Source organism: Schistocerca cancellata, chromosome 4 (genome assembly GCF_023864275.1).
Source record: "Schistocerca cancellata isolate TAMUIC-IGC-003103 chromosome 4, iqSchCanc2.1, whole genome shotgun sequence".
Taxonomy (NCBI): Eukaryota; Metazoa; Arthropoda; class Insecta; order Orthoptera; family Acrididae; genus Schistocerca; species Schistocerca cancellata.
The window spans coordinates 138,436,234-138,453,117 of record NC_064629.1 but is presented as its reverse complement, the minus strand read 5'-3'; the positions used below and the strand labels follow the sequence as shown (position 1 = coordinate 138,453,117).

The following is a 16,884-nucleotide window of genomic DNA, read 5'->3' as shown; positions in this document are numbered from 1 at the left end:
TTGGGATCTCAATCTGTGTTAAAGATGTTACATGCAACATAAACAGCAATTTCCCCATGCACAAAGGAAACCTGTGAAGAAGATTTGAGTACGCAGAAGGATCTCCACATGCATCTGGCAACAACACCTCCCCCCCCTCCTCCCCCCCCCCCCCCCCCTCTCTCTCTCTCTCTCTCTCTCTCTCTCTCTCTCTCTCTCTCTCTCTCTCTCTCTCTCTCTCTCCTTTGAAGGCGATGCTCTGTGGACTTTCCCATGCTGCCCCCTAATGTGATGGAATACCTGTTATGATGTGAAGTTTTCTTTTCTTGTAACCACTGGGTGAACTACTTGAACCATAAAAACATCATGCTAGTAAAGATGCATGTTGATCAAACTAACATTAATATCTAACTGTCCTACCTGTCACAGAAGTAAGCTAAACTCCAGTTCCAGTCACTGAATTCTGGAAAGCTCTGCCATTCAGTAGCATTACACTGAAAAAACTCATCAAAATGCATGTTGCCCCCAAGATTCTCAAAAGTTATCTTTGCCCCATTCTTATCCAGACTATTACCAATCTCACCCACTGTCACAACATGACTGTCTTTGAAACTTCATGGCAGATTAAAACTGTGTGCCAGACCAGGACTCGAACCCGAGGACATTTGCCTTTCACGGGCAAATGCTCTACTGACTGAACTACCCAAGCACATCTCACGATCTGTCCTCACAGCATTACTCCCACCAATACCTCCTCTTATACCTTTCAAACTTCACAGAAGTTCTCCTGCAAAACTTGCAAGACTAACACTCCTGGAAGGAAGGATATTGCTGAGAAATGGCTGTGGTTAAGCCATGTCTCTGCAATATTGAATTCAGTAGCATTTTGGTTGGTAAGATATCCATTCTAGGAATAGAGCGAGATAGCTAGTTATAGGTCTGGTGACATTAGTGAAAGCTTAGTATTGCACATGCGGAGAGACTGTTTGACAGGACTTGACAGGATAGGTTTTAACTTAACTTCCATAATAAAAAAGATTTCCATATAATTTTGTTATTCTGTGGCTATGTATGTTGAAATCACAAAGCACATTGAAGAGATTGCAGTTCCTAATATTATCAGGTAAACTAGTGGTTCTTGATTAACAGCTCCTTGACACATTGTAATTTATTGAAGATACATGGTTTTTATGTGAAGAAAAATTAGGTACAGATTAAAAAAGTCTCCAAAATCTGTCTGTATGCTATTTCATCAATAAGTTGCCATTCATTTTTGTACAGGTTTATTACAGCTCATAGAAAAGAAAGTCGCAGTTGAATATGCTAATGCACAATCTACATAGTTAATCCATTTTATGTTACATTATCAGTCAGCCACATATATCTGTAAACTTCTTTCATTCATTTTATGCCAGTATATTTCTCCTCAAACCTATTTTTAAAAATAAGTTTTAGTGTGTGTGTGTGTGTGTGTGTGTGTGTGTGTGTGTGTGTGTGTGTGTGTGCGCGCGCGCGCACGCGCAGAAGAGATCGTAATCTGAGAAGTTCATTTCTAGTTACTGACTGTTTAGAGCATTACTGACCACTTAGAGTTTCAACATTTATTTTTGGAATATCTGTTAGTGTGTAAACCATATAGCTACAGAACATCTCTGTATTAGACACTTATTTCCATTCATGTTAATAATTGCAACAATTTTTGTTTGGTGTTTCATTCACTGTTTGATATTTGCAGGTGATTTTGCTGTGCTACTGAAAGCAGGGATGAGTCCAAAGCAAGCAGTATTTTACAATTTATTGTCATCTATCCTCTGTCTGTTCGGGATGGTGATTGGATTGGTATTAGGCCAGAATTCGTCAGCCACCTCATGGGTGTTTGCACTAGCAGGAGGACTTTTTTTGTACATAGGCCTTGTTGACATGGTAGGTTGCATCATAAAATAAATTTGTGAAGTGCTCACTTCCTAATTTTATCAGTTTTCAGAAGACATATGTATCTGAATCAGATCACCTACCATAAGTTGTGAGGTACACTATTAATCCATGTGCTCAGTAACCTGTGGCTTTCTTAATGTTGCATGGCAATAATTTGAACTTGATATTTTGATTTTTTTTAAGTAAAATTTGCCTCTAGGGTAGCTGTTGTCAAATAGATTGCATTGATACTAGACTGTGTGTCATGTAAAACACATTTTTGTGATTTTATAGCAAACAACCAATTGTACTAACCAGTAAATATTAAAGTGACACACAGATTTATTACAATGATTTTAGTTAAGCAACTATAGAATATTTGCAGTTTGTTTGATTTTCCTTACCTGAAAAGACACTTCTTTGATACTGATTATGTCCTGAGGTTTGTGGTTTTTGAAGATACATTTTTGTGAACTAAAATGAATGGCAGATTAGAAATAATGCCATGGTCAGTGTGCTGTGAAATTCTGGCTTAATTGAGGAGTAGAGGTAGTGTAAATTGTTTGAAGCATATTAATAAAAATAGAAACTACAGTACTTAGTTATCTTGTAAACAGGTTTTCTCTTAAATGATTGTCATTGGAAAGTAATGGGCTAGTGTCATCAAAGATGACATCATGCTGGTGAATAACTTTGGAACAGACATTACAATCTGTTGTTTAGATTTACAGAGTAGTTGACTTTTTATAGTGATCCAAGGCAACAGAAGAAATGTAGTGTGTAAGTTGAGTTGTCAGAAAGGGAGAGAACAGTTTGCACCGGATATGCCGTATTAGATTATCAGTCCTAACTGTACTGCAATTAAAAAACATTGTAGCTGACAACTTATCTAGTGTACAAATAATATAACTGATTTACATAAATAAATATGAAGAATGCCTCGTGATTGTAAATATGTGCTAGAAAGTGGATGAGTGGGCTTGGACAAAGGATGAGAGGTACATGTAGACATGGTTGAAAAGATTAGTAGAATTTTAGGGACGGAGGAGGAGATTTTTCTGCTATACCTTCATTGCACTATCAATACTGGATTCTATTCTATAAATGATCTGTTATTCTGTAAGATTTTGTAATTATGTTCATGTTCCATGAATCATGTATGTGATGTCTTGCTATGATGTACAATGTGTCAACAAGTTTACAAAGCTGACATGTTTAGAATTTTCATTGTATATGTGCCCACATGCTGATCATTTGTGATTCACATCATACATCACCTGTGTTTAAACTAATTGACATGAAATTTCATGTCCATGTGCTCTCACTCGCTCTTATTGTCTACCAAACCATTTAATTCAGTATGGAAGTGGTCAAAACGTTCATTGCTCCAAAATTCATCACTTCGTGTGATATTTACACCACGAAAAGTGGAAGTCGTGTTTGTGGGCAACTACATTGCCATGAAGAAAGATGATATTTAATCTTTTGTAATCCTCTATTTGCTTATTTTTTCTCAAGTTAGTTCAGGAACTTTCATACCATTTGCCAGTTATTTCTTTCTCCTTTTCAGTTTCAGTCTTTCCAGCAGATGAAATCTGTTTTGCATCATTTGGGGCTTGATTACATTTTAATGAAGTCATGGACCCGTCTCATCCTCAGTAACAAGTTGCTGCCCAGAATCAGTTGGATTCTTTTTAATATAGTGCAACAATGAGTGAGGCTGCAGAAAAAAAAAAAACAGTATAATCAACATTTTTGTTCACATAGTCCATGTTTTTCCTACTACGAAACTATGTAACATGAGAAGAGGAACACAGTCAGGAAGAATGGATACAGTCATTACTAGATGTGATGTGGTTTCGATCAAAGACTGCAGTGGCAAGCAGCTCAGTAGCCAGAGGAAGAACCATGTGCCACTTTGCTCCTACATAAAGAAGAACTGGCCACATTTTAGAGAATGACAATATCAATGAGTACTTTTCCTGCCCCTCCCCTCCCCCAAATAAAAACACAATTGCTCCTCAGCACAGTCAAAGGCAACCTCAAGAAAAGTGAGGCATTGAGCTGGTAAATTACCACAGATATTTTGTACTGACAGCCACTTTTCAAAGAGTTATTGTGTGTCAGTATTTCAAACCTTTATTCATTCATGTCTATGAACATTCAAAATCTCGAATCTAATTACATGAACATGATGCTGTTTTTGTGTGATTAAATTAAATATTTTTTTCTTTAAGAGAGAATACAATCACTTTCCAGGAACAAAAGTGTGTTTTGTTCAAGAACTGTGGGTTGTTTGCAGTGGGAGCTTCTGTAAACCACCATACTGAATGGGAATGTCAATTGAGGACGTACTTGACATTTTACCTGTGAGGCTGCTTCAGTCAGAGTTTACACTTAGTTCATACCAGCTACTGAATGTTGATATTGCTGTTGCATATTCAGTGTACCCTGTGCATGCTCTGTGAGTGGTGTTTCTCATGAATAGTCATGCAACAGGAGAATTTCTTCTCATGGTTCTTCATCTTTATTTTGAACTCATAAGAGGGTGCCTGTTGACCATGCAGCTCATTGCAATTCCTGTGGGGGAAGTTCTCAGCTTGTAACAACTACAAATTAATTCTCTATCCCCATAGCAACACTGCATACCACATATTACCAGATGTCAGTACTAATTTAGGAATTTGTATTTTCTGCATCTGCAATCGCGTAAATGTTGTACAGTGCTATGTGTTCCATTCTAATCATTATGGCGTTTCAAATTTTTATATGTAAGCAGATATTAGGTTTTTTTCCAGCTCTGCTAAGGAGAATAATTATCTTGAATTTAGCATGTTTTATTGGTATTAGTGTTGCAAGATAACTACCTCACTTTTATGAAATACACTTTAAAACAAAAGAAAAATGACACACCACAAAGGAATTATCAAAATGTGATGGAAATCAGATGTGATGTACATATACAGACAAACATGTGATTACAATTTCAGAAAAATTGGGTGATTTATTCAAGAGAAAGAGCTTCACAAATTGAGCAAGCCAGTAATGTCTTGGTCCACCTGTCGCCATTATGCAAGGAGCAAAAACTCTTGCCGTATGTGGGCAGGCATTAAATTGTTGAAATATATGGGCAACAAAACAGGGCATAGAATATTGTAGATGTACCATCATACTGTAAGGATGCTGCAGATGATGATCAAAGGCGTCCTGCTTTGAAATGGCACCCCAGACCATCACTCCTAGTTGGGTCATTTGGTAGGCAATAGTCAGGTTGGTATCCTACTACAGTCCGGGGCATCACCAGACAAATCTTTACTGGTTGTTGGGGCCCAGTTCAAAGTGGAACTCATTACTGAAGACAGTTCTACTCCAGTCACAGAGATTCTAGGCCGAAGACAGTGGTAGGATACCAGCCTGACTGTCGCATGCCGTACGGTCCAACAACCAGGATTGATGGTCTGGGGTGCCATTTCTTTTCATAGCAGGACCCCTTTAGTTGTCATCTGTGGCACCAGCACAGCACAGTGGTACGTAGATGATACCCTACACCCAATATTATTGCCATTCACAGCAGGCCATCCTGAGCTCACATTTCAGCAAGATAATGCCCGCCCACACACAGCGAGAGTTTCTACTACTTTTCTTGATGTTTGCCTACCTTGGCAAGCAAGGTCACTGGAATTGCCCTCAATTGAGAACATTTGGAGCATTATAGGCAGGGCGCTGCAACCAGCTCACAGTTCTAATGATCTGATGCACCAATTGAACAGAATTTGGCACGATATACCTCAGGAGGACATCAAACAGCTCTATCAATCAATGCGAAGCTGAATAACTGCTTGCATAAGGGCTAGAGGTGGACCAACACATTATTGACTTGCTCAATTGCTGAAGCCCTTTCTCTTAAATAAATTATGCATTTTTTTTTGTGATATCATAATCATTTGATGTGTGCACAACATCTACTGATTTCTGTCCCATTCGGATACTTTCTTCTTCATGACTTTTTTCTCCTCTCTCTCTCTCTCTCTCTCTCTCTCTCTCTCTCTCTCTCTCTCTCTCTCACTCTCACTCACTTAAGTGCTGGTGCTGTGCTGAGTCTATGGTAAGGTACAGAGTTGACTCTTGCATATAGGAGAGACTTATACAGTGTTCCTAGAATTCGCAGATGTGTGTGGCGACGTGCAAGGATAAGTGATGAACACCACCGATGTCAAGTTTTTCAACAACTACTTAATGATAGTTTCTGTTTTATGTGTGATTTAACCATCCTTAGCGACTCTGACACTTAAGCTTTTGCAGTGTCATTGTATTTAAATAGTCAAAATGATTACACTGTTGACTGATTAAACCAGAATATTCTTTCAGATTACTTGTAGCTTTCCTGTTGAGACACTTAATTATTTACATATTAACTAATGTTTCAGATTCCAGAGCTTACTAGCGGCCACTCGAAGGAGGGCGGCTCGTTGTGCCAGTGCCTCCTGCAGTTCCTCGGCCTGCTGGTTGGTGTTGGAATCATGCTCTTAATTGCTCTTTATGAGCATGATATTAAGACTGTCTTCAAAACTTAACGAAAATATTTTAATATTTCATGGCAGCTGCTACTGAAGTCCCATATTTTAAAATTCGTTGTTCTCTGTCAGTGATAGTAGTTGATTTTTAAGATGTCTATTGATTTGAGTATAAAAATGTGTGGCAGCATATTGTCTGATCCATTCTGTGTGTGCTCAACAAAAATCATAATTTAATGAAACTGCCCTCTCAGCTTATGTATTTCTCTTTAATCATTGCTTTCTTTATTAGCATTTATTAATATGAAGGTTTGCAATATGTTAAGTAGGGCATTACATATCTCTAAGATAATTTTTCTACTTTTCATTCAGTTTCCATTATTTGTTGAATGTAAGTTCACCACACTAGGTCCTCCTCCCCCCCTCCCTCCCTCCCTCCCTCCCTCCTCCTCCACAATTTCAAATGACACTTTAATGTCAGCTAAAATTCATGGCTTGAATTGCACAAGGTTCTTGATGGAGAGACATCAACTTCCAAGACTCTCGCCATAATAACTAGGTTGCAAATATTTTATGGGTAGTTGTTTTGTGCAAGGAAGATTAATTTTCCTCTGTATCACATCAACTTTGTGCCCTGTGTTAAACATGGTAAAATGAGAGACATTCCTGTGGCAAATGCTGTTTTGCGCTCTGGAAGCAGTTGACTCTTGTTTCACCTCAATTTACATTATTTATAGCTGCCTGATGTTACTGTTATTTTTGTCATGCCAAGTGGCTGGTGAACTTAGGTTTTCTGTTGTTTCTTAAAAATTATTTTTATGTTATTTTCTTTGTGTAAGTGTGTTTATTGTATTGTTTGTATTTGAGTAACTGTTCTGCATTTGTTGTCAGTTTGAAATTCTTTACTCACTCATTTGAAGTTGTATTTATGATAGTTTAATTTGTGAGGTTTTGTAACATTGTTGAAGTGTGTGTGAATAAACAGTGGATAAGTTTTCTACACAAGTTTTTCACTTTCCTTACCAATTGCTGCAACACCCTTCTTTTACATTGTATGAACATTTTAGATCTTTTCAATGGAATGTCTTCTTAATGTAAGAGTAACTGAAAAGGTTTGTTTATCGGTTGCTGTTTAATGAAAATGAGGTACTTGTTAAAAATAAGTAGGGCACGCAACACTATTGTTTTTCTTTTTGCGGGACAGCAACTTAAAATGCCTGGGGGAAAAGGAAACTCATTTGTGAATTGAAGACCTTGTGTAAACAATGTTGAGGGATAACTTGGTTATTTTGAGAAATGACATGGTAAAGTTATCATTAAGTCTCACAAATAGAAATTTCAAGTACATCCACTGTGATTTTTTTATTCAGAAAAGTTGTTGTGCTCAAATATTTCTACACTAATAACTTTAATAAATTCTATACAAAATGTTCTTAAAAATACATCAATGGGTACTTAATACTGTTTAATTGCAAACTGAGTGTATTTGACATGATTTACCACTGACTTGCCACTGTTTACGCTGGGTGAGTTAAAAAAACATTATTGTGAAACCTCTCAAAAATACAAATTTGCAAGGTCCAAATTTTTCAGGTTATAATACTAATATTTGCATCACCACATTCTGAAATAATGAAGTGTAACAACCACCTCAAAAAGTAACCTATATTAAGAATGTCCCTTAACATTTCTGTCATCACACTGTCGTGTAAACAATGGTAAGGAACACAACATTGCTAAACTGCTTAAAAAATTATTCACATTTCCCTGATTAGCAAGCACATCTGCGTTCAGGGCCATATTTAGGATCTTTATCGGACTCATAGTTGTTATCATTACCAGATTTGTTGAAATTATCCCTGAAAAGCATTTTCCTGGCATGAAAACTGCACATTACTGTCACCACCACCACTAGCAATCATGTTTTTGTTGCTTACCACTGTTTATATGCACACATTGTGGCAGAGTTGCCATTTCTCATTTGTCATGGAACACTGAACCAATATGAATAAAGCACGTACCATTAAATGTTTTACATGCAGTAACTCAGTTTCTCAGTGAACGCTCCTTAGCACTGTTTACAGCTGAGGACTTCCGTTATGGCCAATAAGATGATTTCTGAAAGCTAAGGGTATAAAGCATGTGAAGTTCACTGTGATCTGTGTGTCTTTTATGTGCTTTCAACAATAAATGACAGTATACATTTGGGAAAAGTCATTCATTTGCTTGATGTACAAGGGACTGTCTGGCCATAGACCTTGCTAAGTATGTAAATGAGAAAGTGTTGGAAATTTCCCTTATGTGTCTGGTAATGTTACACTAAATTAATAAGAAGCTGATTTATCAAAAATTATGTATACCAAAAGTGGTGTTAGATTGATATTAAATGCTATGAATGACATCAGTCCATCCACTTTTGACCAACCTTAGTGGATCAGAACATATGACAGGGGTCAAATTCAACTGGTTATTTTGTTACTAACTTGACAGTCCACTATGTATAATCAACAATGAAACTTCAATATTAGTTGCAATCAATTGACTTCTGCTCACCAAGAACAGAACTACTGTTGAGTGTTACTGTATTGAACTAGCAATGTTGTCTGCTCAGAGTGAAATTTTAAAAATAACTGTCATAATCTATTTGATTAATAATTATAATACCACCTTGAATTTTCTTTCATATTATGAAGAAGTAACTATTTTGTACATTAATCATAAAACGTAAACATACTTAAAAATTAATTATGATAAATGTCATGCAGCATTTCATATCAGTTGAAAAAACTAAAAAATTATACAACTCCCAGTGTGGTAGAGGGTTGTGGTGCTGCCTGTCTGTCATGATGATCTTGTCAACTGCGATAGTGGTGTCCAACTGAGCTCTGCATGGGATGTAGCGCTAGCAAGAATATGTCAAGAGCGCTCTGATGTGAAAGCGGCAAAGCAGCGTATGGAATAGACGAGCAACACCAGGCCCTCCAATACACTGTGGGTACCCTTAACACTTCTGCAACACCCCTTCTGGAGCATGCAATGGGCCCAACCATTGCAGATGAGGCAGAGGAGCCTGTAGTTTAGCATCTATAAAGATATGAAGTGGATGTGAACCTGACATTTTCCCTGCAGATGACGAGTAGGAAACTTGTCAAAATGTTGCCGCATAACAACGCCTCAACTTGGATGATAACCCGAGAAGACTTCATGTTATTGGTCTGTTGTATAGATTTTTATTACAACAATTATTTTGTACAACGTGGAATTGCAGAATGTGACCTGAAATAGTCAATTATATTACTTTGGGATTAGCCAGAAGGAATAGCTCATATGTCTGTCCAATAGTTATAGAGCTGTTAGATCTGCATGGGAAATTAACTCCTGTTAACATGGCGAACAGAGCACAGGTGCACTCCAGATTTGTAACCAGAAGGAATGGCACAGTTTGGATAAGTGTAAGACGGCCAGATATATTAAAGATGTTAATGCAATGTGAAGAGATTGCCAACAAGGCCATCTGCAAGTGTTTCAGTCTTATAAAATCCTCCCTAAGGTATGCTGGTGCTTACATACTAGAGCCAGGGGTGATGCTGGTCAGTTCTAACTATGGAGTGGCTGTGAAAATCCCATCGTGGTAGCAGAGCAATCTTACGCTGTCACACCCTCCCCCCTCAAAGGGAGGGATGGCAGTGACTGGATGATAATGGCTCCACTGAGACCCCTGAATGCTGCTGTATTGGCTGCACTGCTGTAGCAGTTGTTTGCAGCACTGAGGTTTCTAAATGGCCCACATATGTAAACGTCTATGCTGTGTGGGGTGTAATGTCTGGATGTAGCCTTCTTGCGTGCTGCTGTTATTGTGTTCTTCGTCTAGTTGGGTGATGATCTGCCAGATTTCTGGCACATGTACATAGGGGTGGAAGTACACACGTAGCGGTGGTGCTGACAAATTATGGAGCTACCTCTTAGGAGCTGTCAGTTGACAGTATCTGCATTTTTTCATTTGGTATGCACAGATGATCCAGCGAGGTCAAGACTGCAGTGTGAGGAAGAGAACTAGGTGTTGCTGAGTATCTCTGTGCCACCAGACCCAAAACATCATCTAGTACCAGCAGCATATGTGACAGCGGCTGCACGGGCAGCCACAATTGCGGCATCTTTAAAAGTACATAATGTTAAGGACAATCAAATAGTTTAAAATCAGAGATGGTTAAACAGTCTACATTAAACGGAGTGAAAGTCCAAATCCGCAATTGTTGTTTATCGTGTTCTCACTGTGTGACGGCCGGTTTCATACCCTGGAGATATGTCTTCAGGTCATATAAAACTAGTACTTCATGTGCCACATCTTCCAAGGTACAAGCATGCTCAAAAACATGCACACTTCAGCCTTGGAAGCTGTGGCACATGAAGTATTAGCTTTATATGACCCGAAGACATACCTCCAGGGTATGAAACCAGTTGTCAGACAGTGAAAACACAACACAAAGCTATTGCAGATTTGGACTTTCACTCAGTTTAATGTAGACTATTTTAGTATCTTTGGTTTTAAATTGTTTGATTGCCCTTAATATTATATACAAGGTTTTTTAGCTGTGGTTGCCCGACCTATAAGGTTATTTGTGTGCCAGTGGCAGCACAGACTGTTGGTGGGGCAACTGTAGACATACTGATGGCAGTAGTAGTAGTAGTAGTAGTAGTAGTAGTAGTAGGAGGAGGAGGAGGAGGAGGAGGAGGAGCAGCAGTAGTAGTAGTAGTAGTAGTGTGGGTCATAAGGGCTGCAGGTGCGGTGGTTGTCATCTGGTTGGTTGGTGAGACAATGGCAAATGCATTAGTGGTGACAGAAGCAGCAGTGGTGACAGGATCAAGTGCAGGGATGGTTTCAACATCTGCCCTGTCAGAGGAGACAGGGTCTGTACTTGACATTGTGGTTCAGGCTAGTGGTTGTCACTATGTCATTACCGGCAGCTAGCATTGATGCTGGGAGAATTCTGTACCTTCAGTATAACGATGAACAAACGGCTCTGTTGAAGGAGGCAGGGTCCGCATGTGGTGCTGTGCTAGAGGTTGTCACTATATCGTGCCTGCAGCGGGCATTGGTGCTCTGAGAGCTCTGTACCTTCAATACGACAATGAACAAACAGTGCCATCACTGCACAAGAATTGTGCTGGCATCTATTCCAGCTGTCAGGTGATCATTTGAGCCTGTCCTGGAATGGCTGGGCTATACTGGGTCTTTTGTCATGCTGGCTTTACTTCCAGAGTGATGTGAAACAGATGCAGGTGAGTCTTTGTCTACTGGATTTGAAGTAGCTTGGCTGGACTCACTTCTGAGTGGGTTTGGTAGGTACTTAGGAAGATAGTGTGGGGCAGCCCTTCAATATTTTTTAATAGTGGCCACACGAAGGAGACTCTGTAATGGTCGACCACATGTTTCTTATTCTATGTGTATTTCAAGGAAGCATCCACCACCACATTGGATTTAAGAAGGTGCTGACAATATCTGTTTGGGGGCAGGTGATGGAGAAAATGCCTGCAGGGGAGCTGCCTGCTGCTTTGGCACCAGTTGCACATATGAACAGTTCATTCAACATCCACATAATATTGGCCGAGATATTTCATTTTTGTTATTCTCCAGTGCCCCCTGTAAAGGGCAACATTGTTTTGGCTCACAGGGAATGGGGGATTATGACACGCTGTTCCTGTACTCCTACATGACTACTCTGCAATTTATACTTACATGTTTTGCAGTGGGTTCACAGAACCTCTTTCATACTATCTCACCTGTTCTGCTCTTTAGTTGAGTGTGTTAAAAATGAACACCTAACTCTTTCCGTGTGAACTCTAATCTTTCTTATTGTACCACGATGGTCATTTCTTGCTCTGTAGGTAAGAGTCAACAAAATATTTTGGCGTTAGGAGGAGAAAGATGGTGATTTTGTGGAAAGATCTTGTCACAAAGAAAAATGCCTTTCTCATAATGATCTCACAGACTCACAAATCATATCTGGTACACACTTCCCTATTTCACAATACCACAAAATAAGCTGCCCTTCTACAGACTTTTTTTTTATGTCCTCCGTTAGTTCCAAGTGGTGGGGATACAATACCACACAACAGTACCCCAGAAGAGGACAGACAGGCATAGTGCAGGCACACCCTTTAGTAGATCTGTTGCATCTTGTAAGTGCTCTGGCAGTAAAACGCAGTCTTCAGTTCACCTTCTCCACAATATTTTCTGTGTTATGGTCCCAATGTAAGTCATTCGTATTGTCATCCCTAACTACCAGTGGTTCAACTGAAACACTTTTAATGTGCTGCTATAGTACATCATACAATTACATACCAGTACCATTACTGCTACAAAAGGGGCTCAATATGGCACCCATCAGTGTCCAAAAGAGCCGGAAAGTGCAGGATCGTATTCTGCACAGCAGAATGAAGTATGTCTGTAGGTATGCTGGCTATCTATTGATATGCTGTGCTTCAGATCAGCACATGTGTGAATGTTCCTCTGGTAAACCCTACCCTTTAGGTAGCCCCACAACCAGGTATCACAGGGAGTGAGATCATGTGATCGTGCTGGCCAAGTAGTTGGAAAGGATCGGCGGATAATTCGATCATTTCCAAATGCATTTCGGAGAATCAGGTGAACTTCACAAAAGATGTGCAGTGGGGCCCCATCTTACATGAAAACTGTTGAGTTTAATGCGTCTATCTCCTGTAGGCCGGGTATGACACGCTAGTGAAGCATATGGCAGTAACACTGGCGTGTCACACTGCTCATCTTTGGTCCTTGAGTGCCAACCTGTTCAAAAAGGATGGGCCAGTGATGAATGTATCCATGAAGCCACACCATAAGGTGACACATTCACCATACAGAGGAACTTCATGCACAGTAACTGGAGGTGAAGATCCCCACACTCAGCAATTCTGTGTGTTCACCTCATCCGTCAGAGAAAAATGAGCTTCGTCTGTCCAAAGGATGGTCCAGGGCCAGCCGTTGTCAATTTCAATCCTTGCAAGAAAGTGGAGAGTGAAATCAACACGTCGTGTGTTCTGTGGTGCAAGCTGCTGTATGATATGGATCTTGTATGAATATCATTTGAGAATGGCTTGAAGCACCTTTCGGGATGTTGAACTGTCGTGACAGCATGCACACTGCGTGACAATCGGGATTTGTTTGCAGCATTATCTGCCATAGCAACAGCGGTTTCATCAACCACCTGTGGTGCAATCGGTCGTCGTCATCTTCCCGGAGCGATGCTCAGTAATCCAGTCGATTCGAAATTCATCATGCTCTGCACAGCACTTGGAGAAAGGTGTCCCTTCCATAATCCTTTCAGCCGGCAATATTCTTGAAGTGGAGCTGCAGCATTATTGTTGTTTTGATAATAGAGCTTCACTTATAATGCCCTGCTCCTTTTATACAAGCTCATCTTGACATATTAACAAATGCACTGCAGCTGGTCAGGTGTGTGAGACTGAATCACTGATTGTTGGCTCCTGGTGACCATAGTTGGAACTGGACGGTGGTGCTGTGACGGATGAAAATCATGCACCCAATACTCTGGACATTAATGCTACCAAGTTTGGTACTTGTATGGTAATTAGTTTCCTTGTTATAACTTGTTAAATGGGGAAAGTTTAATTATCACCACCCAGTATAATCTTCAACTCTGTGAGACTTATCATGTAACCAAAATATAATATAAGTTTTTTTTTTTTTTAGTGCTCATGTGAAGAACACCTTTTCATGCCATACATATATTTGGTCTGTCTAAATCATTTTTCAGTTCATTTTGATCAGCTGATGATAATCCTAGACAGTAAACAACAGCATCGACTGCAAACAACCCGAGAGCGCTGCTCAGATTGTCTTCCAAATGATTCTTATAAAGTAGAAACACTTCCTTGGGGAATTCCAGATATCATTTCTGTTTCACTCTATTTCTCATCAATTACTATGACTTGTGATGTTTCTGAGAGGTAATGAGAGATCCATTCTCACTGCTGAGCCTGTACTCTATAGGCGTGCAATTTAATTGTAAGTCGCTTATGTGGAATGGTGTCAAAAGCATTCTGGAAATCCAGAAATATGGATTCAACTTAGATATCCTGTGATTAGTGCTCATTACTCCTTGTGAATAAAGAGCTAGTTGTTTCACAAGAACTATATTTTCTGAACCTATGCTGGTTATATGTCAATAGACCATTTTCTCTGAGATATCTTAATATTCAAACACGGTGTATGTTCCAAAATTGTACAGCAAATTGACATCAATGATTCAAGTCTGTAATTCAGTGCAGTACTTTTATTTCCTTTCTTGTGTATTGGGGTGACTTGTGCAACATTCCAGTCCTTAGGTCCAGATCTGTCATCAAGCAAGTGGTTTTATACAATTGCTAAAAATGGAGCAATTTCATCAGCATACTCTGAAAGGGACTGAATACAATGTGGACTAGTAGACTTGCCTATACTGAGAGACAAGTTCTTTCGCTACACCAGAAGTATCTACTCCTAAGTTACTCATGTTGGCATTTGTTCTAGATTCAAATTCTGGAATATTTACGTCATCATCTTTGGTGAAGGAATTTCAGAAAACCAAATTAGCAGCTCTGTTTTAGTGGCACTGTCATTGGTAACATTACAATTGGTATTGTGCAGGGAAGGTATTGATTGTGTCTGGGTACTGGTATACTTCATATACGAACAGAATCTGTTTGGATTTTCTATCAGTTTTCTCTCTTTTCATACGTAGGCACATAATCTTTGATTAACTGTTATGAGCCTGTGGTGTATCAAGAAATAGCTACGGAAGTGCCCCTTTCTGGACAGCTGATGTTCGGGCCTACCTACTACTTGGATGGCTGGCAGCTATACATTCTACCATAATTGGATAGAAGATTAGTTTAATGGCCCATCAACAATGAGAGATGATTAGAGATGCGTCAAAGACACAGGATGGGAAGGAAATTAGCCATGTCCTTTCAATGGAACCACTCCAGCATGTACCTTAGTGATTTAGGAATATCATGAAAAACCTAAAAGTGGCTGGCCAGACAGAGTTTTGAATCACCATTCTCCTGAATAGGAGTCCAGAGTCTTACCAAAGTGTCACCATGCTTGGGTGCCATAACCAGGAAGTTCTCCAAATTTTCCAGCATTTGCACGCCCATTTTAAAATGGCACCAAACACTGTGTTTGGGCCCATTGAAAGTCTCAATAGAAGTCTGCATTCACATGTTGGGCTGTTGGTTTGTAATTAATTTCATCATAATGTGCACTTAAAATTTTTGCACTTTATTAAAAATATGACAATTTTGTTTATGAAACATTGGGTTCGCACATTTACTTTTAATCACACTTCATCCAAAGATTATATAATGCACACTTTGTACCGACCTCAGGCCTGTGATGAAAGTGTGCAGAGTGAGTAAATTTTTCATTTACACCAGCCCAGAATTATCAGGAGCTACCCAATAATACCCTCATCACTTCTGTGCAATTTCTTTAACTTCCTGATAGCAATCTAACAAATAGCACACATCGCAAGAATTTCACATAACTGTACATTCTCTTGATGGTGACACACAATTGTTATTTTCATTTAAAATGTATATTACATGTACTTGAGGTTGTTTTGTGGTATGATATTTCAGTTCTTCACGTTATAAAACTCGTGCCATAATGAAGACCGACACCTTCTCATAACTTTTACTCCTATACACTTCTCAGAGGATGCTGCAGTGATTTTATGTCAGCAGTAACAGGACTGTAATCATTTAAAGACAACAGTACAAATATGGATACATTGTTACAATCACTCTACTTGAGTAACTGTTATTGTACCCCACCCCAATAGCTGATTGGTCAGTGCGTTGGAATGCCATGCACGGGGGCCAGGGTTCGATTCCCAGCTGGGGTGGGAGATTTTCTCCCCTCAGGGGCTGAGTGTTTTGCTGTAATCATCATCATCATCATCATCATCATCATCATCATCATCCCCATTGTCAACGCACAAGTTGCCCAATGTAGCGTCGCACTCAATAAGACTTGCACTTGGCGGCCGAACTTCCCGCCTGGGAACTCCCGGCCACTGACGCCATACGATCATTTCCATTTCCACTGTTATTGTAGTCAAAATTTTTCCATATTAGCACATCAGTATTTTCGTAAATTAGATCTACCTTGTACAAAACACAGTTTTGCTTCTTCTTTACCCAAATTGCTTCCCCGCTGCTGTAGTATAGTTAACGAGTTTTTCTACTATTTATTCTGAAATTAATTTAGTAATTATAATTATTTTGTCATTACTTTTGGTTATTTGCATAAAGTAGACTTATTTTCTAAAATTAGCCTTCAATAGTCTAGAACAAAAAAGTAATTGATTAAATAGGCCCGCTGTGAGCAACACTTAATAATATAAACAAAGTATGTGTTGTGTAGCGAAATCCATATTAAAATAAAAGACAAGCA

General features: G+C 39.2%; 1 protein-coding gene across 2 annotated transcripts in view; it reads left to right on the top strand.

Moving 5' to 3' along the window:
* The window catches only part of LOC126183308 (zinc transporter foi), a 161,040-nt gene extending 153,649 nt beyond the window's left edge, over window positions 1-7,391 (top strand). For both annotated transcript variants that reach the window (XM_049925153.1, XM_049925152.1), the window contains exons 11-12: window positions 1,715-1,902; window positions 6,321-7,391. In XM_049925153.1, coding sequence (XP_049781110.1) covers window positions 1,715-1,902; window positions 6,321-6,467 — 335 coding nt within the window. In that variant the 3' untranslated portion in view covers window positions 6,468-7,391. The remainder of the gene's footprint in view (window positions 1-1,714; window positions 1,903-6,320) is intronic.
* The last annotated feature ends 9,493 nt before the right edge of the window (window positions 7,392-16,884 follow it).